This window comes from Neoarius graeffei, chromosome 13 (genome assembly GCF_027579695.1).
Source record: "Neoarius graeffei isolate fNeoGra1 chromosome 13, fNeoGra1.pri, whole genome shotgun sequence".
NCBI lineage: Eukaryota > Metazoa > Chordata > Actinopteri > Siluriformes > Ariidae > Neoarius > Neoarius graeffei.
This window is the reverse complement of record NC_083581.1, coordinates 46,455,590-46,478,804: the sequence shown is the minus strand read 5'-3', so window position 1 is coordinate 46,478,804 and position 23,215 is coordinate 46,455,590. Positions and strand designations below refer to the sequence as shown.

Genomic DNA, 23,215 nt, shown 5'->3' with positions numbered 1-23,215 from the left:
GACTTTATGATTACATTTATGATTATCATGTAGAATCTATAGCTCTACGTACCTTTATCTTATGTCGTTTCACAACACATGTTCTGACAGGAGGACTGTCTTTGGATCCAGCATAGCTACTAGTAGACCCCCTCCGGAATACTGTCAGTGTTGCCAGATTGGGAGGTTTCCCGCCCAGTTGCCAGATACTGCTGATGTTTTCCAGCCCAAAATATGTTCAAAACCCACCAAAATGCACTTGAAACCGCCCAACTGGGCGGGAAACCTCCCAATCTGGCAACACTGTGTAGGCACTGCTGATGGTAGTAACACACGTTTGTGCTGAACTGCACACCCAAGAGATTCTTTTAAGCTGGGAAGGGTGTCAAAACAATCCAAATCGAAGTGTTCAGAGCACAGGACGGATGTTGGTGAGGGCTCCCACTTGTCACGAGTGCGCCTGACTTGCTTCACCCACTTTGCATGCAGCTCGGGATCTCTGGGAAACTTGAATAAACTTACCCCATCCTTGTGGGTTTTGGAGCAAAAGCCGGCAACACAACGCGAAGGCATAATAACTATATATATATATATATATATATATATATATATATATATATATATATATATGTGTGTGTGTATATATATATATATATATATATATGTATATGTATATGTATAATAAAAATACTAATAATGATAAACTGAACACCTGTCGCATCAACAACAAACTGGCAAGTTAGGAGGAAGGTTCTTTCGCTGACGTCATATAGCTCCTCCTCCTCCTTCGTCTCCTGGGTGCTGCAGCTCCGTCAAATTTGCCCAAATAGCCGCGTTTTTTATCATAACTTGTAAAATAGGCGCCTTCGTGAATTAATATATGGATCATCGGGAATTACTTTTTATGTTATAAAACATCGCCAAAGATGTCAAAAACGTGTCATCAGCACTTTAAGACACAGCAGTGGATATCGTGGAGCGATCTGAAAATTCACGAACGGCTTTGGATTTTGCACTTTAGTTCTAAACTTTTATTAGAATTCACGAACTTAGAGTTGAGGAAAGGAAAGCAATGAAAAGAAAGGTACTCCAAGGAAAGAACATTTTTATTTAATTTTTATTGTAATTTTTTTTGTACTTCTCAAATCATAGTCGCCCTTTGGGCAACCAGACCTCAACTTTTAGTGGCTCTCGTTGGTTTTTAGTCGCCACTGGTGACCGTGCGACCGCCAAGTTTCAACCCTGGTGCAGTGCCATGCAAGAGACTCTCTCCTGGGTTTCCCCTCCCTTTACGCTCTCATTGGCTGTACCACACTCATTTCCAGTCACATCCAAGTCATAACACTTCTCACACTACAGGATCTGGACTTACTTACAGGTCCTGCTAGATATTTTTTGGGTGTCTGTGATGCATCGGTGAGTCACTCACCAAGTAACTCTGAACAGTTCACGTACAGTACAGTGATTGAGCACCAATTTGCCATGACAGACTGAACACTGATTTGCCACTGATGTGGGGCTTTCCTCAACGATCTCCAAAAACTGTCTGCAAGTGGAAAATCAGGGCTAAAATTGTGTACTATGAACTAGGCATAAGCTGAGCAACAGGCTTTCAGTGAGTGTGTTGTTGGAGGAGATGTGTTGTTGCTGACAGCCAATAGGAACTGATATCCTGACGGGCGGCTTTCTCATAGCGATTTTCCAAAAACAAGTAGCTGAAGAAGAACTTACACACTGTCTCTCTTTTCCAGGATAAAGGAGCTGAAGCAGAGCAAGGAGCTGGAGCGGAGAGGCCTGACCACCTGATAGCTATCTCTCTCTTTCACTTACTCTCTCTCTCTCTCTCTTTCACACACACACACACACACACACACAAGTTTACAATCGCTAACTAAAATAACCTGAGAGATGACTGGCTTCCTGCATGTCCTCTAAGGGAGTGAGCATCGTGATTCCTCCGTCTCTTGCCCTTTAACTTTCACACTTGAAAAGAATGAATGCACATGGAAGTCGCATAGAATTTTATTGTATATGTTAATGCTCCCTGTTATTGGAGTTTGCTAGCTAGCAACATCCTGGGCTAGCACTGTGAGTTAGCTAAGTGTTTAGCGGTTTGAACCCCTTCAGACTCATTCTATTTTTTTTATTTCATCATTGTTGCAGCTTGTATAGTGTGTTATACAAAATGTGTATCTCTCTCATTCATAGAATATATATATTTATTCTCTAATTGTTCATATGTATAAACCTAGATATTCTAAAGAATGAAATTATTGTCTTGGATATAAATTTATTTCTGCTTTGAGGTGTTTCAGCATGTTTTTATATAAAAACTCGACGTTTACCTTCTCAGCAAGTGACAGTTTCTCACTTCACTGATTTTCAGTCTTAGACTTTGTCCCCTTGTCCACTTCCCCTCGCTCATGTCCGCCTGGATGTTTTACATCACTGTGGAAGCTTGAATGATGTGCATGAGATGAGAATGGACTCAACAGCGTACCCAGAAGACATTGCTGCAATCCAACACTTTTTTTCCCAAAATGGCAGACTAAAACTTATAAACAGAAGCTTCAAATTTCAAACCTACTCACATCTGATGTTTGCTTGTGAGTTTGTCCCAGGCCCAACATGGAAAAACAGGAAATGAGCTTGGCGTCGTTGCTCACACTGCCATTGAGTGTGTTCCTGCTGATAAATTTGCTCCAAATGCACATGTAGTTATTGCACACTTTTCAGTGGTTAGGGGAAGTGGATAAGGGTGCATTTGAATATGAATTGAAACAAACTTGTGAAACGAGATATGAACAGAAAGCGCTTGATTAACACACGGGTGAACTTCATACAGGGTGAAATATTACGTCTTAAACAACACTGGAAGGTGTTTTATGATGTGATGTATCGCTGATCAAACAAACTGAAAGTTAAGCAAACTTTAACACATTTAACCTGGATGTACTTAACCGCTCCTGATGCTGGGTGTTAGTTCAGGGCTGAGATGATATAGCTGTGTAATTATAACAAAAAAATCTGAAATATGGATATCAAAGTACATACAATGACTAACTTCTATTTTTAGATAAATATCTGTAGTAAGATAAATACATTTCTAAAGACGTGTAAAATAGAGAAAGCGTTTCTACTTTGTGATAAACTACTGAAGATTCAGAGTGATTCCTCTAAACAAGTCCATGTTAAATTTAGAAATATTCTGTCATGTTGCTCAACTGAGGAGCAGAAAACATCCACACTGACGCTGGACATTGCAATTCATTTTGCATGATAATTAGTTGGATGATTATCACTTGGGTCTTTGTGGATCATTTCTGAACCTAAAAACCTCATGGTTTCTGCTAAATGTATCCATGTCTTTAATTCACACCCTGAATTTATTCACATCTAAGGAAAAAAAATTCACAATATTTTTATATTGATCAGTGAAATTATTTAAAAAATTGATAGCAATGAGTTGAAATATAAAACTTAAAACTGATTAAGCTAAAATAAATTTTCAAATGTACTGACCTCAGTTTTTATTAATGATGTTGACTTCGTATTTTGTGTGTGGGTTTTTTTTTTTCCTTTTCATTTGATCAACACCATTCTTTCAGCACCAGACCAGAAAATACATGAATAGGAAGTTTTTCATTTTATGGATTATTTTTGAATGTGCAGTGCCTTGAAGTCTTTAATGCAGTCATACATACATTATATACATACACACACTATTTTAGCTGAAATTGTGTTGCAGTTATGCATATGAATCTAAATGTGTGAGATACTTCAGCACTGCATGTGTTATGCATTAATGTGTAAATAATGTACATTATAAAGAGCTGTTGATATTGAACAGAAATATTTGCTTGTTAGATAAGTCTTTTTTTTTTTCATTCACCAATACGCATGATTATACTTACAGGTTTTGCATGAGTTCCTTAAAGAATCGTTTTGCTTTCAGATAATAGTGTACCATTGTTAAAGACTTTATTTATGAATATCATCGCTTTGAATTGTTTTTAATGAAAATTTCATTTTATTGGTGTTCAGGCTGTTTTACTAATTAATGATCATTCATTAAAATGTGTTTGAATCCGTTTTGCTCTGATGTTTTAATGAAAATCAAATCAATGAAGTAGATTAATTTACTCAGACATTTAAACACAATGAAGATTCACCAGCAAGATGTACAGTGATGGTCAGAAGTTTACATACACACATATGAATGTCATGGCAATATTGGGCTTTCAGTGAATTCTTTGAATTGTTCTTTTGATGTGGCAGGATGATTGTACAACATATCCTTAATAGGGGACCCCCCCCCCAAAAAAAAAGAACCTGTGCACAAGTATTTTGGGTTTTCTGAAACACAGGTTCAAAATTCAGTGTATCCAGTAGTTACTGTGCTGTGACACAAAATGCTAATGATCATTTAAAAGGTGTTATTTTATGAGTGGATGCATGTGTACACACATTTGAAATCCCAGCTCGCAGTAATACTGTTTATTGAATAAACCTCAATATCCATTTCCATGGAAACTAGATTTTTATTAAAACTCTCAACACACAAATGGAGTAGACAAAATCAATAAATATGCATTTCAGTCATGGATCCTTCGCAGCGCGCTCCTAACGCGTCCCAAATGCTAATATTTAATAACAAAACTTGTCAGAATTAAGTCTTTGAAGGTTCTCAGTCATCCAGGTCATTGTAACAATAGGTGCTAAAGAAGGCAACTGGACTTGCTTGAACTCCTTGTAGATGTTTCACCTCTAATCTGAAAGGCTTCTTCAGTTCTGTCTGACTAGTTTCAGGTATTTATCCTCTAGTGGACCAAAAGCAACCAGAAGAAGAGTATGTGTTCAGCATGTGGTTCAGGTATGTGGATGATGCCCGGGTAAAAATCAAAACCCATAATGTAGAAGCCTTCACAGAGCACATCAATGCAGTGGATATCAACATTAAGTTCACTCGGGAGGATATCAGTGGAAACAACCTAGTCTTTTTGGACTGCAGCGTGCACACGGAACAAGACAGAAGCCTTAGCATCGAGGCCTACCGGAAACCCACACACACACAAACAGTAGGTACTGCTCTGACTCTCACCACCTACTGGAACACAAAATGGAGGTCATTAGAACCTTACAGCACAGGGCTCAGAACGTTCCTACAACGGTAGAGGGGAAAGAGGAGGCGCAAAAAACAAGCACTTCAGAAGTGCAGGTATCCCAACTGGGCCTTCGTCAAGACCAGGAAAAGAAACAGAACAGACAGGGAAGAAAACAGCAACAAACGCAAGAACATCATTCCCTACGTTTCTGGACTATCTGAGAAACTCCAGAGGATCTTCTACAAACACAACATCCCTGTACACTAAAGACCTAGTAACACTGAGGCAGAAATTGGTCCACCCTAAGGACAGAATACCCAGACACAAACAAGACAACATAGTGTTGCACAGATATGTACATTGGGGAAACAACCGCTTCACAAGTGTATGGCTCAACACAGTTCCTCCGGCCAGGACTCTGTGGACTATCTTCATCTCAATAACAAAGGACACTCATTTCAGTATTGCAATGTACGCATTTTAGCCAGAGAAGACCAGTGGTTTAAAAAAGTAGTAAAATAAGCCATCTTCGTCAACCTGGAACAACCATCGCTGAACAGAGGACACCACTTCTCAGCCACCTACAATGCAGTCCTTGGCACACTTTCCAGAAAACTGAATACACATCCACACCAGGACTCAGCTGACTTCAACAACTCACATGATGCCAGAGAGAGTCAACGACCCACAGATCACCCTCACAACCCTCTAGGCTGCTAATCCATTCACACCTGGCCTCCAGTGACCCCAACAACCTACTGGATGACTGAGAAGGTCAACAACCTATGTGACCTCAACAACTCTCTTTAGGGTTGCTTTTGGTTCACTAGAGGATAAATAGCTGAAACTCCCCACTAGTCAGACAGAACTGAAGAAGCCTTTTGGATGAGAGGTGAAACATCTTCAAGGATTTCAAGCAAGTCCAGTTGTCTTCTTTAGCGCCTACAGTCGTTAGAATTAAGTCTAACAGTATGAATTTGAATCTGTCTCAGCCTGATTAGCACTGTACAGTTAAAACCATGTGGCTTCCAGTTCAGTGTTCCAGATCACAAAGCTTTAACTTCACACTTTCTTTCATGACACACACTGTTCCCACTACATTATAGTAACGAATTGTCTCAGAGAGTGATTTGTTCATTTTCCCCTGGCTGTGCATGTGTGACACTCAGGCTCAGATTCATTCAGTCTGTCAGTTACGAGTCTCTTATTTACTTGTCACATAACTGCTTCATATTCTCAATGTAGAGACAACTGATTCACTCATTAATCATCACTACAGGGCTTTGGGTCTGGCTGAACAGCATGGTTTTTTTTTAAATATATATTTAATAATCTATTTAACTTTATAACTGGTCTTTAATGACCAGGTTGGCTAAAGTGAATAGCTATCATGCATTTTTATTGATGGGTGCAGCTCTCTCGTATGGGCAATTGAACTTGAACTAAATCAGTCGTTTCAACTGAATAACTCAGCAGGCTATGGTCCAAAAAGCCCCTGAAGAGCTTAACAAAAGTGAACTTGTGTATTAGAATTTACCAAGTGAACCAAACCATGTTGCTCTTAGTGTTTGAGAACCATATAGGGGCTACAGCATTACACTAGTTCCAATGAACAAATTATTAGAAAAGTTTTGTTCATTTTACTGAATGAGGTTCAAAGATTTGGGTTAGTAAATAGATCTGAACTTCCCATCACTAGTGCATTACAGGTAATACACACCATTTGATCACACACTACATTTCTAAATATTAGCATTTAGGACTGAACCATCACAGAGGGGACAGGACAGAACACACACGCACGCACACTTGGACTTCTATCTTTGCGGAGACCCTCACTGACATGATGCATTCCCTAGCCCCTTACCATAACATTAATCATCACAACCAACTGACTAACCTCACCCTTAACCTAAACCCTAAAACTAAGCCTTAACCCTTAAACAGCCCTTTGAAGAAGCAAGGACCAGCCAAAATGTCTTCAGTCTTTTGGTTAAAAACATATTCCGGTGCTCAATATGTAGCAAGTATACACACACACACGTCTTCTGGGGGGTTCTGTTCCTGGTAAGCAACAGATTCTTCCCAGAATCCATTTAGATGACAATACACACACACACACACACACACACACACACACAGTGGTCAGAAGTGTGTGCTGGAAAGGGAGGGGACTGGCAGGGGTCAGGTGCGGGGGCAGAGCAGGGCGCGGACGTTGTCACGGTAACGGGAGGACATGATGTTGTAGAGCAGTGGGTTGACTGCGGCGCTGCAGTAGAACAGCACGAAGGAAACGAGGTTCAGATACTGAGAGAGGAAATAAACCTGAATGCTGGAGTTCAGAGACAGACAGAACAAAGTACGAGCTACATGGAACGGCAACCAACACACCACAAACACACACACTATCACCACTACACACCACATGGGGGTTCATATAGGGGAGGGGAGGGGAGGGCAGAGGGCAGAGAGAGAGAGAGAGAGAGAGAGAGAGAGAGAGAATTTATTATTATTATTATTATTATTATGTAATTCCTTTTGTTCAGTATAACACAATCAGCCTGATAAAAAGGTAAATAAAGAGCTGAACTGGTGGACAGTTAAACCAATCTACAGGTATATAAGCAGGTAGATAAACTAATACAGGAACAGGTAAATAGGCAAATAAACAACTAATTAAACAGGTAAACAAGTTATAAATCAACAAACAAGAAATGGGTAAATAAACATTTAAAAAGGTAAACAAAAAAGGAAATAAACAGGTAACTGAAGAGGTAAATATGATAATATTGCAGGGAGAATTCTCTGAGTTTGTGATGAAAGGTAATTGTTTAAAGGTCCCATGGCATGGTGGTTTGTTGATGCTTTAAACGGGCTCGTGGAGGTTTCCGGATGTTATATCCGCAGCCTTTCTCGAAATGAACCCTCGGCACGTAAATATAGCCTCCTGGGAGAAAGCCCCATTTCAGCGCTTTTCCCAGTGCGTCATTTTGCTAATGAGAAGCAGGAGGCGGGGAAGGGTAGAGGGTGGGGGCGGGCCATGGGGGGAGGGGGAGGGGCTTGACCAAGCTGCACACACACATACTCGCTGCTATCAGCGCCTGTAGCCACGCTGCTAAGACAAAACCCCATTCTCCCTCGGACTCCTTTCGTAAACTCAACGTGACACAGAGAACAGAGAGTGAGAGTGTTCGGAGTGGTAGTTTACGAACGTATAATACCCTAGGCTTGAACACGCACTCCATAACCAAAGAGGATAGAAGCAGCAACTACAACAACATATCGCTTATCCAACAGAAGACATGCATTGCGGAGCAATAGTCAAACATAAGCTCATAAGTTACAGTCAATTTCCAGACTAAACTCAGTTTAACAGAGCATGCTGCATGCTCTTTAGTTTTGTAGCGCAGATTACCTGGCTAACTGCAGGAAGCGGTTAGCTGCACAGCTAATGTAGCCATTGCTAGGCTAACGCACCGATTTTAAAACACGGCAAAACGACCAGTTATACACTTACTTGTTCGGTGTTTGTTGCTGATGCGGCAGGGATGCTTGGTATGGACCCAGGCTTCAGTGACAGTTGATGTGCAAAACCTGCCCTGTACTGTCCCAAGTTGTGGAAACATTCATCAGGAAAATGCTTCCGACAAACATACACCGTCTTAGGTAGACTCGACGGCGTATTATTGAAGTAAATAAAATTAAGCCACTGTGTCTTCAGGGGCTCTCCCGTAGGCAGTAAAAACAGACTCTTTTCTGTGTTGTCACATTCATGTACAGCGCAATTTCCATGTTTCGCTCGCTTAGGTGATGCCATGTTGTTGTGTCCTCTATGGTCTCCTCACTACAACTGGGTGGGGCAATCCATACAGTGGGTGGGAATCCAGAGGGGGGGCATGGGGATCATCTCCCTTGTTGACGTAGTAAAGGGAAGAGCTTATCAACGCGCCGTTTTGACGCGCCATTCTCAAATGTTGGGCATAGTTTGGTTTACACATTATGAAATTTCTAGCCACTGGGGTGACTTAAGAAGGTCAGAGGAACTCATTTTAATGTTAAAAACCTCAGAAAGTGAAAATTTCATGCCATGGGACCTTTAATATTTATTTGGAAGCAGGGGCGTGGTCGAGTGCTGGTGTGTGAATGGAGATCAAAACCAGGAGAGGTGAGTGGTAAGGATTTGCACCTGTGAGGGTTTAATATTAATGAGTGTTCTGTGTTGCAGTGAGGAGTGAGAAGGTATAAAGAGGGGAGAGCCGAGGGCAACAGAGAAAAATAAACACCCATCGAGTTCACTCGCCTGCTTCCCACCTCTTCATTACACTTTCACAATCAGCTAACCTTTGACCCGTGTGTGCTTACCCATCATTCTCAAGGTCTGGCGGTGGGTGTGGTCTCGGTGGATATGTCTGCGTTGGCGTAGTCGGCGGGCGATGAGTGTGTAGAGCAGGGTTAGCGTTGTTAGTGGGATGATGAAATACAGGTTAGAGAGCCACAACATGGCCACCATCAGGCCTGAAGACTCCGCCCACTGAGTCACACGGCACTCTGTCAGGTTACCTTCCACAGGCTCTGCCCCTACCAGCCCCAGCACAGGGCCTGCACTCAGAACAGCCACGCCCCACAGTGCACCAATCAGCACACGAACACGGCCCCGTGTCACAAGGAGTCGGGCTCTGAGTGGGAAACACACGCCCACGTAACGCTCCGCCCCCAAAGCTGTCATATGCAGGATGGATGAGAAAGTGCAGCACTCGCTCACAAACTGGGAAAGTTTACATACTGCGTCACCTAGAAACCAAGGGCGGTACCACCACAGCTACAGGTGAGACACACAAAGACACAACACACGCAAGTAAATTAAAAAACAAAATGACATGTAAATATGCACACAAATAATCAACCAACCAGATTAATGGGGAAAATGGCGGGTTCTCCACGTGGTCTCAGACTTTCTCTGCAGTGATTTCTCATAATCTCAAGTGTTTTTTTCATTCATCAGGTTTGTTTATGAGGAAGACTTTTTTTTTAATTAAAGCTTACTAATTATGTCAGTCACACTAAAGTTACAGATAACTGATCTTACATTTCTTCAGCTGAAAAATACAGAGTTTCCAGGACAAATACAGGCAATAAGATCAGAAAGTGAAGTTTGGACAGTAAAAATTAGACAGTGTAAAAGACTGGACAATAAAACAATGGACAAAAACTGGACAGAATAAAGATGGGAAAGAGTAAGGATCGGGCAGAATAAAGGTAGGACACAGTAAAGATCTGACAATGTAAAGATCGGACAGGGTACAGATGGAAGAGAGTAAAAGATCAGACACTTAGAACAGAATAAAGATGGGCGAGAGTACCAATCAAAGAATAAAGACTGGACACAGTAAAGATAAGAGACTACAGATGGGAGAAAGTTTGGACAGAGTGAAGATCGGACAGAGTAAATATCAGGAGAATAAAGATCGGACAGAGTAGAAAGTTTGGACAGGAAAGATTTGACAGAGTAAAAGGTGGGAGATAGTAAAGCTCAAAGTTGCTGAGCTGTCCTTTGCCAGTGCACAGAACATACTTATGTTACTTAAGCCACACACTTTTTTTTTAATGCGTGTTTTAGTATTGTTCTATTATTTAACTTTTATGTGATGCGCACTGGCAAAGGATAGCCAACGAATTTCATTGTACTGTACTTGTGCATTACAATGACAATAAAAGGTCTATAAATCTATAAAAACTGGACACAGAGCAGTTGGGAGAAAGATCAGACAGAATAAAGTTTGGGCATAGTAAAGACTGGACGCAGTAAAAATCAGACAGTGAATATTAGACAGAATAAAGATCTGACAGTAAAAACTGGACAGTTATGATCAGACAGAAAGATTGGGTAGTGAAGATGGGACAGTAAAGATTAGACAGAATAAAGATTGGGGAAAAATTGGACAGTAAAGATAAGAGAGTATAGATTGGGTAGTAAAAATCAGGCAGCATAAAGATGGGAGAGAGTAAAGACTGGTTGGTAAAATGGGTGAGAGTAAAGATTGGACAACACAAAGATCAAAGAGTTACGTTCACACAGAATAAAGATCAGACACTAAAGTTCGGACAGAGTAAAGATCAGACAGTAAAAAAAAAAAAATCACAGTAAAGCTCAGACAGCGTAAAGAGGCAGTGTAAAGATTGGACGTCTCTGTTACACACATTGTTAGACACTTAAGACTGTTTTAGAAAAATCAGAGTCTAATCTTCGCAGTATTGTGAAATTGGTTATTAATGCATTTTTGAAGTGTGTGAGCAGTTCTTTCTCAGACGGTGTTTTCTCCTCCTGCTTTAGCTGCACTTTTAATTTGACCGACTTTAGAATTTTTGTTTCCTGTGGAGTTCCAAAAGGTTTCATGTCAGGACCTCTGCCTTTCTCTCTGTAAACACTACCATTAAAATTGTCAAGACACATGAATCATTTCCATAGTTATAGAACACTGATGACACACACACAGACACACAGGTAAACAGGTAAGTAAATACCTTGTACAGGTCAAGGGGCATCAGCACCAGCATCAGGATATCCGACACCGCCATGCTGCTCAGGTAAAAGTAGGTGGTGCTTCTCATTTGGGGGCGAAGCCACACCACCAAGATGGTTAAAATATTACCCATCAAGCCAAACACCAGGAGTGGCACACACACTGTCGTTACAGCAACCAGTTCAGAGTGGCTGAAGGCTGAGTAATCTGAATAACCCCAATTCGAACCACTCTCATTCTCACAACCACCACACCAACCAGAACCAAAATGTTCCTCTGTTAGATCCATCTCTCTCTCTCTCACACACACACTCAGGTCCTTATGGAGCAGGAAGATAAAGATCAGAGTTAGTGTAGTGCAGAAGGTGCGTTTGTTCCTCCATCGTCAAAATGTTCACTCGGAGTGTCCTTCCCTCTGTTCATTCGCTCTCTCTTTCTCTCTCTCTCTCTCCTGCTGTGCACTGGACAGGAGGAAGAGATCAAACGGCTCAATCGCCCTGTACAGAGAAAATACACACACACACACACACACACACACGTACCAAGCATGCAATGTGTTCATATCTCCACTTTAGAGTGTGGAGAGAGTTGAACAGACCTGGAGGCCTGTCTGTTTTACAGCAGGGAAAATTTTGATGAAAACTGAAAAGAAGGGATAAAAGTCCAAAAAGTTGCTACAAGGTCAAAACTATCAGGAATTTTTATCATCTGGACATTTGGTCCTCACAAAGGGCTACAACTCTATACACACAAACCCCTCCTGTAATTGACTGATTGGATCAGTGAGTGAATCAGTAGCAGTAGCATCTCCTGCTGTCCCACTGTGTGTGTGTGTGTGTGTGTGTGTGTGTGTGTGTGTGTGTGTGTGTGTGTGTGAGGAGTAAAAATGCAACAAACAGTAAATGCACAGAACATTTTCAATGAAAATATTATACAATTTTATAAATATTTCCACATAGCTGACTTTTCCCCCACTTTTTAATGTGTGTTGTTACTGAAGTCAAACATGCACTGAAAAGCAGAAAAGCATTGTACTGTAAATATTGGCACCTCTGCTGTTGACAAAGAATGATCCCCAAGAGCCACATCTCCACACAAACATTTATTAATTACTAAAGTTATACAAACTGTACATTTAAAAACACACACACAGTGCATAAGTTAGACTCCACCCACAGGAAGTGACCTGTAGCTGAGCTCATGCCTCCCACTGCCTGTATCTTTGAAGTAGGTGAAAGGTCATGTGAGCAGGTCTGGGTGCTGGATGAATTTGGGGTAAAGGGATGTGGTTGCCTGGCAACAGGGGCATCTCCCGGACAACACAGTGAGAGTTGTAGAAGAAAAGCAGGTCAGGGCCCTCTGCTGGAGGACAGCAGGCCTAACACGCACGCACGCGCACACACACACACACACACACCATTCTACTCAGGGCTGGAATCAAATGGTCAAAACATACTGTTACTTTAATAAAAACACATTAATAGGTATGTTAATTATTTTGTTATTAATTAATTATTCACTAGCACCACTGATGTATGAATACTGAGGTTTGTGGTTGTCTAATGTAACTAATGCAGTAAATACTCATTAATATTACTAATATGAAGTGAATTGAATATTATCATACATGTCGACTGTGCAAACCTGTGTGGGGTAGCTGGTTGTGGGCGGGGCTAAAGATGGCCTGTCACGCAAGGCTTCAGCAATGAGCTCATCATGTGACAGACTGACGCTGACAAGAGCACGATAGAGATTATGAGAGCGTGGAAAATTCAAACCTGAGAGAGACAGACAGAGTCATTACATACAATTTGTATAGAACTGTGTGTGTTACCCTCAACTACTCAGGTTCTGACACACTCTTATACAGAGTTAGTGTGTGTGGGCGTGTTACAGCCATTGTGAGTGTGTGGGCGTGTTACAGCCAGGGCCTAAAGGTTAGAGAAACAGCCTTGAGCCCAAATGGTCACTGGTCCGTGGAGCAAGGCACCTAACCCCCAACTGTTCCTCAAGCGTGTGCTTGTTGAATGCCACTCTGAATGAGAGCATCTACTAAATGCCTATAATGTAATGTTGCCTCAGCCATTTGGGTTCTGACACACTCCTATACTGTGTGCACGTGTGTGTGTATTACCCTCAGCCACTCGGGTTCTGACACACTCCTGTACAGCAGTGGATTTCTGCAGTCTCTCCTGCACGGCCTTCTGGGAATTAAACTCTGCCTCCTCCAACTGCTGTAGCTCCGCCTTCAGGGCCAGTGTAGTGTTTAGCCCTGCCCCCTCTGTCAGTTGTCCATCACTCCGAGCAGACACGCCCCCTTGTTCACCTGTGTGTGGACCTTTTATACAGTACAGCACTGTTAGTTCGCTCACTGCCCCCTAGTGGAGACAACTGTAACTGCCACTCACACATACAGTGTGTACCGTTTTTGTGTGCGTTACCTTTTCCTTTAGTGTGTTGTTTCTCAGCTGCTGATTGGTTACTGTAGTGTTGTACATATGATATATATAAAACACACACACACACAGTGGCGCTTGAAAGTTTGTGAACCCTTTAGAATTTTCTATATTTCTGCATAAATATGACCTAAAACATCATCAGATTTTCACACAAGTCCTAAAAGTAGATAAAGAGAACCCAGTTAAACAAATGAGACAAAAATATTATACTGGGTAATTTATTCATTGAAGAAAATGATCCAATATTACATATCTGTGAGTGGCAAAAGTATGTGAACCTCTAGGATTAGCAGTTAATTTGAAGGTGAAATTAGAGTCAGGTGTTTTCAATCAATGGGATGACAATCAGGTGTGAGTGGGCACCCTGTTTTATTTAAAGAACAGGGATCTATCAAAGTCTGATCTTCACAACACATGTTTGTGGAAGTGTATTATGGCACGAACAAAGGAGATTTCTGAGGACCTCAGAAAAAGTGTTGTTGATGCTCATCAGGCTGGAAAAGGTTACAAAACCATCTCTAAAGAGTTTGGACTCCACCAATCCACAGTCAGACAGATTGGGTACAAATGGAGGAAATTCAAGACCATCGTTACCCTACCCAGGAGTGGTCGACCAACAAAGATCACTCCAAGAGCAAGGCGTGTAATAGTCGGCGAGATCACAAAGGACCCCAGGGTAACTTTGAAGCAACTGAAGGCCTCTCTCACATTGGTTAATGTTAACATTCATGAGTCCACCATCAGGAAAATGCTGAACAACAATGGTGTGCATGGCAGGGTTGCAAGGAGAAAGCCACTGCTCTCCAAAAAGAACACTGCTGCTCATCTGCAGTTTGCTAAAGATCACGTGGACAAGCCAGAAGGATATTGGAAAAATGTTTTGTGGACGGATGAGACCAAAATAGAACTTTTTGGTTTCATTGAGAAGCGTTATGTTTGGAGAAAGGAAAACACTGCATTCCAGCATAAGAACCTTATCCCATCTGTGAAACATGGTGGTGGCAGTATCATGGTTTGGGCCTGTTTTGCTGCATCTGGGCCAGGACGGCTTGCCATCATTGATGGAACAATGAATTCGGAATTAAACCAGTGAATTCTAAAGGAAAATGTCAGGACATCTGTCCATGAACTGAATCTTAAGAGAAGGTGGGTCATGCAGCAAGGCAACAACCCTAAGCACACACGTCATTCTACCAAAGAATGGTTAAAGAAGAATAAAGTTAATGTTTTGGAATGGCCAAGTCAAAGTCCTGACCTTAATCCAATCGAAATGTTGTGGAAGGACCTGAAGCGAGCAGTTCATGTGAGGAAACCCACCAACATCCCAGAGTTGAAGCTGTTCTGTACGGAGCAATGGGCTAAAATTCCTCCAAACCGGTGTGCAGGACTGATCAACAGTTACTGGAAACGTTTAATTGTAGTTATTGCTGCACAAGGGCATCACACCAGATACTGAAAGCAAAAGTTCACATACTTTTGCCACTCACATATGTAATATAGAATCATTTTCCTCAATAAATAAATGATCAAGTATAATATTTTTGTCTCATTTGTTTAACTGGGTTCTCTTTATCTACTTTTAGGACTTGTGTGAAAATCTGATGTTGTTTTAGGTCATATTTATGCAGAAATATAGAAAATTCTAAAGGGTTCACAAACTTTCAAGCACCACTGTGTACACACACAGGGCTGCAAAAGTAGGTATACAGTAATTCTAAAAAACGTTAGTATTAAATGAAACCTAGCACCACTATTATAATACTGGTAATACTGGAATAATCCTTACTGTATACCTACTTTTGCAGCCACCTGTATTATACACACACACACACATCATATGTACACAGTATTTACATTCTTTAGATTCTGACTTTGCAATTTGTAGAGTTTTCTTTGTTTGCTTTGCTGACAATAAACACACATATGCATACACACACTTCCATTTATGTGCATGTGCGTTACCTTTTCCTTTTGTGTGTCGTTTCTCAGCTGCTGATTGGTTACTGTAGTGTTGTGTAATCGCCATGGTAACAGGAGACTTGTCAGAGGAGGAGTCAGGACTCACAGCGAAACGCACCTTAACATCATAATCACATGAAATACATTTACGCATTTCATTTCAGCGGTTTGTTTCAATGTTTCCATGATGACGCCCTCTGACCTGCCGTGGGTGTGTCCGTGTTTTTCCTCTCTTCAGAGCTCCAGCTGAGTGTCCCGGTCTCTCTGGGGTCACAGTGAGAGACAAGTCCAGTTCCGGACACTGGGGTGGGGCAGGGGCGGGGCTTAGAGGTAGTGGGGGTGGGACCATTTGCATCAGGGCACTCTCCATATCACTCACCTCACATACACAGTACTGAAATCACAAATGCCTCTGTATTCAACACAAAGCTCATCTCTACTGGCAAGGCTCTTTAATTTAACAGCTGTTGCAGCACAAACCACAGTGGCTATCCAGAATAATATGCAATAACAACGTAGCTTTTAATAGTGCATGTCTGTTGTTCATATTTTTCATATAGTGTTGTGAGTTGCAGTAATGTTCAAGAAGGACATGTGGTTCCGTGAGGCATTCTGTATACACGTTAATGTGTCAAGAAAAACGGACCATGATTGTGTTAAAATGTGCCTCCCGGAATCAGTTGACATTGGTGTTTAAATTATGACATTTGGTTTAAATTGTGTGTCTCTTCAACCAGTTCAGTTGAAACTGATGATGGTGCAGGTGTACAGTGAGATTATTTCTCTCAGAGTTTCTGGTTCGAATCCCGTTTGTGCCTGCTTGGTTTTTCCTCCACTATTTTTAGTATTATATTCATGATGTTTTCATACAACAGGCCCTGTAGCCAAGCTAATATGATTATTTGTGCTTACAAAAATAAGCCTGATATTTAAAAAGTAGACGGCCTTTCGCTTTCATAAAACCGGTGAAATTTAGTCCTCTCTGAAATTTGGTCATTGTGATATACGTTTATTTCTGTAATATCTTTAAAAAAAAAAATCAGAATTACTTTATTAATCCCCAGAGGGAAATTCAAATTTGCTACCAAGCTCCTGAATCAGAGAAGTAATAAACATGTCTAAAAATAGAAGATAAAATTGTCTGAAAAAAAGAATAAAATAAATAAGTTCAATAACTTAAGTAAAAGCAAAATGAAGAGATTTTATATACACACTGATTCCTATATACATATATTGCACCTGAGTTAAGTATACAGTATACATGGTAAGACAGTGTACCACAGTTATACAGTGGCATTGTACAGCCTGACTGCAACAGGTAGGAGTGATTTCCTGTGTCTCTCAGTTGTGCAGCGTGGAAGAATCAGCTGTTTACTGAACGGGCTCCTGTCGCTGATCAGCTCCTCATGTAGAGGGTGGAAAGGACAGTCTAAGATTGTTTTTATTTTGGACAGTGTACTCTTCTCCAACACCACTGTCAGAGAGTCCAGTTCCACGCCTACAACATGGCTGGCCTTCCTGATGATCTTATTGAGTCTGTTAGTGTCCTTCACCTTCAAGCCCCAGCAGACGACAGCGTACAGGATGGCACCGGCCACCACAGACTCATAGAACATCCGCAGCATCGTTCAGCAGATGTTGAAGGACCTCAGCCGAACCCACCCCAGGCCATTTTGTGGCTGGGAAGTTATTTAATTTGAGGGGATTCCCTAGCAAATAATGTACATGAAATTGCCCGGTTTGCGCAGTCAAGCAGACAGGGAAGTCTGGTGTGCGCATGTGCAAGTTTACATTTCGGCATGGTCATCATTTTCTCTTGGGTTTTACAGCAGCTGGCATCCAGTGTTGCATTACTGCCATTTACAGGTTTACCCTGACCGTTATATCATTCTGTCACTAAACAAACAGCTGATCACACCGAGGTGCTCACTGACCACCGATGTTTATTAGTTTGGTCCTGTGTTTCCTTTCCTTGGCAACATAACATCTTTTCTTCTCGCTTTCTATTACTATAGTCGGTCTTCCATGTTTCGTTCGCGTCCTCCATTTTCCTTTCCCATTTGAAATTCGTATCCCACAATGCCTTGCGTGAACAGGGAAAGCCCACCACATGATGCATGACGCAGTCTCTTGGATTGTGTCACGGTGAAGCAAGAAATAATGGCAGAGAATTTAGGGCCACGTGGCCCCTAATTAATTAATTAATTAATTAATTAATTATTCTATTTTAAAAAAATAATACAATTTGGAAGTCTGTGATTCGAATCCAGTAGCTTTCATTCTACTAAATAAAATAATTGGGTGTCTGGGAAAATTCTTATGATCCTTTAAAATGACTCGGTTCTCAACACATCAACAGTGCTGAATACGAAAACGGAACAAAAAAACATAAATAAACTACACCAGGGCTTTTCAAAGTGTGGGGCACGCCCCCCCCAGGGGGGCGCCAGAGTTCTTCAGGGGGGGCGCAACGTGAGGAAAAATAAACCAGAATAAGTTACTATTATGGACATTTAGCGAACTTCAGCTAGCCTTTACCAGAGACAAAATGGATCGATTTTTAGTACCTAAAGCTACAGTGAGTGAGGAGACAGAGTCTGGGCCAAGCAAAAAAACAGAGCCTCCAGGATGTTGCGATTTGCAACTTCAATGCAAATTCAACCAATCCCCGCGAATTCAGGGCGGTGTTGCAATTATATCCAATCACCGCAACTTTCCCGCAAATTTGACCAATCGTTGGCGTCGTCTTGAGGTGACGTCGACAAACTACCTTCCGCCTTACTTCCATGTATACGTTCAAGAGAAGCAGCATGCACGCAGTATTGCCAGATTGGGCGGTTTCAAGTGCATTTTGGCGGGTTTTGAACATATTTTGGACTGGAAAATGTCAGCAGTATCTGGCAACACTGCATGATGTGCGAGTCAGTGTTTATATAGGCTTAAATTCTGTTACTGAAAGTGTGTTATGTTTACAGTGAAGCACTGTGTGCACTTTACATTATTTTTTTTTACTTAATACAAGAAATTAATGGATGCCAACATTTTTGCCAAAATGGTATTTTATTTTCCATTGTTTAGGCAGCTTCAGCATCATACTGTGAGATTCTATTCAAATTGTTTTTTTCTTCTATGAAGCCTGAGCCATTTATTTTTAGTTTATGATTATTGTTTAATTTAGTCTTCAGGAGAGACTGCCTGCACACAGTACTAGTATTAATAGTTTTTTTTTTCTTACATGAAAGCTGAGGCATTTATATTTTAAGGTAACTTCATGTTGTGCTGTGAGGTTCTCTGCACTTTAACTTTTGAACCAACAGGTGCATTTGGATAAGTGAAGCCTATTTTTCTGCATTTTTGTAGTCCTGGTAATCTTTTATATTGGTAAAGTTGTTTACAGGACCATTTCTCAGTGTCTTTTTTTAATCAATAGTTTTTTGGTAATAACTTAATATTTAACATATCACTCAATTTTAATCACAAAAAGAGAAAATCGCAACAATTTCTCGCAACTTTCACTTCCTCCCGCAATGTAATCGCAACAAAAACCTAAAAAACACCGCAACTTTCATCGCAATTTTTTGGAAACCCCCGCAACAGACATTTTAGCCCGCAACAATCACAAAAAAGGCCCGCGGAATCCTGGGGGGACTGAAAAAAGAAAGAAGTATGACCACGATTATTTAAAGTTTGGATTTTCATGGACTGGATCTGAAGATGCTCCACTGCCACAGTGTGTTGTCTGCCAAGAGGTGCTAGCTAACGATGCTATGAGATGTTTAAAATGTGTAAAACAAGATGTTTTAAAAAGCACAGATGTTTAAAATGTGAAAAAGAAAAAAATAAAAGTGTACAACAACCATTTTTTAAAAATACGAATGGAACATTAAGTATAGCAACAACAAAAATTGTAAGGGGGACGCTGTTGTTTATTTGCTCTCCGAGGGGGGGGGGCTGACTCTCCCACACTTTGAAAACCCCTGAACTACACAATTTAGGAAAATGAAACATTAAACACCGAATACGGGAGGCGCTTCAGATACAGTAAACACTTTAATTAAACACACTTGTTCTGTAGTTAAGGTCAGTAACTACTTCTTCTGTCAGGTTTTATGGCAGTTTACAGGCAAAGTGTATTACCACCATCTACTGGACTGAGGTGCAATCAAATGGATGTCATTTCAAAGGGAAAATAAATAAACAAATAAATAAATAAGAAAGAAAAACACAAAAAACCAAACTAAATCCTATTTGCTAATTTTGTTTCTTTGATAAATGTTATCATAGCACGAGTGATGTTTCCTAATCTAGGCTCACCTAATAAGGTGTCTAAAGAAAAGGCTTTCTTAACTGCGTTCACTTCCCTCTTCAGTTTTTCTCTTTGTCTGTAGAATTTTAAGCACCTTAAAAGAACATGATCTACATCCTCTCTCACTCCACAAAAGTTCACATTTTCCAGATGGATGTTTGTTTGTTTATAATGTATAAGCTATTATTTAATCCAGTATGGCCTATTCTTAGTCTTGTAAACCAAACCTCCTCCTGTCTGAGTAACTCGGTTTGCTACTTGAAATATCTTTTTGTACAAGTGTCTACCTTTCTTCTCCTTATCCCATTCATCTTGCCATATTATGTTAACTTTATGTTTAATGAGTACCTTAACGGGGTGGCACGGTGGTGTAGTGGTTAGCGCTGTCACCTCACGGCAAGAAGGTCCGGGTTCGAGCCCTGTGGCCGGCGAGGGCCTTTCTGTGCGGAGTTTGCATGTTCTCCCCGTGTCTGCGTGGGTTTCCTCCGGGTGCTCCGGTTTCCCCCACAGTCCAAAGACATGCAGGTTAGGTTAACTGGTGACTCTAAATTGACCGTAGGTGTGAATGTGAGTGTGAATGGTTGTCTGTGTCTATGTGTCAGCCCTGTGATGACCTGGCGACTTGTCCAGGGTGTACCCCGCCTTTCGCCCGTAGTCAGCTGGGATAGGCTCCAGCTTGCCTGCGACCCTGTAAAACAGGATAAAGCAGCTAAAGATAATGAGGTGAGATGAATGCCTTAACTTCTGATCTACTGAGTGGAATATTTAACTGAACCTCCTTTTCTTTGGTTGCCTCTTTTGCCAGCTTCCTCATTACCACCAACTCCTTTATAAGCTGGAACCCATACAAACTGGATTGATATCCCCTGCTGACTGATTGCAAATAAGATATTATTAATTTCATTCAATAAGTCCTGTCGGCATGATGATTCTCCACTTTGAATGGATGTGAGAGATGACATAGAATCAGAACAAATAACTGCTTTAGGAGGCCTAGCTTCTTCTATCCACTGTAATGCAATAATAATAATAATAATAATAATAATAATAATAATGGCGGTCATTTCAGCTGCAAATATGGACAGATGATCTGATGTTCTCTTTTTAATAGAGATTTTGTAATCAGGGATATAAACTGCAAAACCTGTTTTACCCTCTGAATCTTTAGATGCATCTGTATAAACCTGTGTTGTTTTATAGTACCTACTTCCTAAATATTGCTCTACGTTCTGATAGCTAAATCTGGAGGAGTGTATCTCTTGGGTTTCCATGATCACCGTAGAGGAGCAAAACCACCAATGTGGAGTTGTTACCAGGGGCACAGTCTTGCTTAAGGCCACTAACGTTCAGATTAAATCTGCTTTATAACCATTTAACGTCATTAACTTACCTCTTTCTCTTTTGCTTCGCTACTGCGATATAAAACACTACGCGCAGTTTATTCAAGATGAAATCTGGTGTAAAGAAAATTAAAACCGTTTTTCAAAACTCCCTCCGCAACACAGGACACAACACACACTTCACTTCCGGGTTCAGCAAGGGAGCTTCCGCGCAGGCGCAGATCACACCGATTAACCTTAGCATGTGGGCTTGATTTCAAGACAAAATGCCTTTACTGTGAGTGTACAAGCACAATGAGAGCTCGTTTGGAGCAAGCCAGTAGATGCCTTTAGAGTAAGAGTAGGTAATATAAATGAGAAAGCAAATAAAGACTTATTCAAGTATAAGTAGAAAAACAATGAGGAGTACCCGTAAGAAGAAGAAGCACAACTTTATTCATCACACACTTGTGCAATTCCTCTCTGCATTTAACCCATCTGAAGTAGTGAACACACACACGTGAGCAATGAGTGCGCACACAGAGCAGTGGGCAGCCATGCTAACAGCGCCCGGGGAGCAGTTGGGAGTTAGGTGCCTCGCTCAAGGGCACCTCAGCCCAAGGCCGTCCCATATTAACCTCACCGCATGTCTTTGGATTGTGGGGGAAACCGGAGCACCCGGAGGAAACCCACGCAGGCACGGGGAGAACATGCAAACTCCACACAGAAAGGCCCTCACCGGCCGCTGGGCTCGAACCCAGAACCTTCTTGCTGTGAGGCGACCGTGCTAACCACTACACCACCGTGCCGCCCATTAACATGAGAAAGATTGAAAAGAAACAGATTATGAGGGATATTGCACAAAACAGATGATTGCACTGGGGTAGATAACTAAATGGGGGATGGGGTAAAATAAATAAAGGAGCAATTACAGTGGTTGAGTTATACTTGAAGAGGAGGGGAGAATAAATAACAACAGCAGTTGTCTCAGAAATTGATATTTAATACAATGCCATTAGAAGTGAATTGCACAGAGATCAGTAATGTGTGCAATGTAAAGCGTGTAATGTGTGTAGTGTGTCTGAGGTCCAGTACAGTTCCGGTTCCAGTGGGAAGAGTGAGGGGTGTGTGTTCAGGGCCACCCCTGTTCGTGTGTTGACTGCTTTGTGTCTTTGTGTCTGACTGCTTTACCAACCTGGGCCAGTACAACACAGAACTGGCAAAGACATTTATCACAATGAGTGAGTTTGTTGCTCTACATTTGCAGAGAAAATCTCAGTCCAAATGTTGTTTGTCACTCAGTCACTGCTCTGTGTTGCAAAAAATACAGTACCAGTCAAACATTTGAACACGCCTATTAATGCAATGTTTTCTTTATTTTTGTTAATTAAAAGGCACTTCGTGTCTTCAAGTAATGATGGATGTCATTTCTCTTTACTTAGCTGAGTGGTTCTTGATATAATATGGATTACTACCACGGGCGATTGCTCTAAGACAACGAGGGAGGCTCAGCCTCCTCTAAAAATGACGAGCATCGTGTAGGATGAATTGCGCTAGGCTTATGTTA

At 41.2% G+C, this 23,215-nt stretch overlaps 3 protein-coding genes across 5 annotated transcripts in view; 1 reads left to right on the top strand and 2 right to left on the bottom strand.

Moving 5' to 3' along the window:
* The window catches only part of camta2 (calmodulin binding transcription activator 2), a 59,066-nt gene extending 55,126 nt beyond the window's left edge, over positions 1-3,940 (top strand). Inside the window, exon 22 of the mRNA XM_060937874.1 lies at positions 1,731-3,940. Coding sequence (XP_060793857.1) covers positions 1,731-1,785 — 55 coding nt within the window. The 3' untranslated portion in view covers positions 1,786-3,940. The remainder of the gene's footprint in view (positions 1-1,730) is intronic.
* Positions 3,941-6,027: 2,087 nt separating this feature from the next.
* LOC132896797 (growth hormone secretagogue receptor type 1-like) lies at positions 6,028-12,599 on the bottom strand. 2 transcript variants are annotated; one of them, XM_060937871.1, is made up of 3 exons: positions 11,607-12,599; positions 9,447-9,903; positions 6,028-7,353 (listed from the first exon to the last, which is right to left on the bottom strand). In XM_060937871.1, the coding sequence occupies exons 1-3, from the start codon at positions 11,892-11,894 to the stop codon at positions 7,181-7,183; spliced, it is 918 nt and encodes a 305-aa protein (XP_060793854.1). In that variant the 5' UTR covers positions 11,895-12,599; the 3' UTR covers positions 6,028-7,180. The 2 variants fall into 2 exon arrangements, with proteins under 2 accessions (XP_060793854.1, XP_060793853.1); XM_060937870.1 differs by having other exon boundaries at positions 7,194-7,498.
* A 95-nt stretch (positions 12,600-12,694) lies between these two features.
* Positions 12,695-21,893, bottom strand: ppp1r35 (protein phosphatase 1, regulatory subunit 35). 2 transcript variants are annotated; one of them, XM_060937872.1, is made up of 6 exons: positions 21,720-21,893; positions 16,226-16,417; positions 16,027-16,141; positions 13,740-13,943; positions 13,250-13,383; positions 12,695-12,983 (listed from the first exon to the last, which is right to left on the bottom strand). In XM_060937872.1, exons 2-6 carry the CDS (start codon positions 16,391-16,393, stop codon positions 12,804-12,806), a joined length of 801 nt encoding a protein of 266 aa, XP_060793855.1. In that variant the 5' UTR covers positions 16,394-16,417; positions 21,720-21,893; the 3' UTR covers positions 12,695-12,803. The 2 variants fall into 2 exon arrangements, with proteins under 2 accessions (XP_060793855.1, XP_060793856.1); XM_060937873.1 differs by lacking the exon at positions 21,720-21,893 and adding an exon at positions 20,678-20,798.
* Between the last annotated feature and the right edge of the window lie 1,322 nt (positions 21,894-23,215).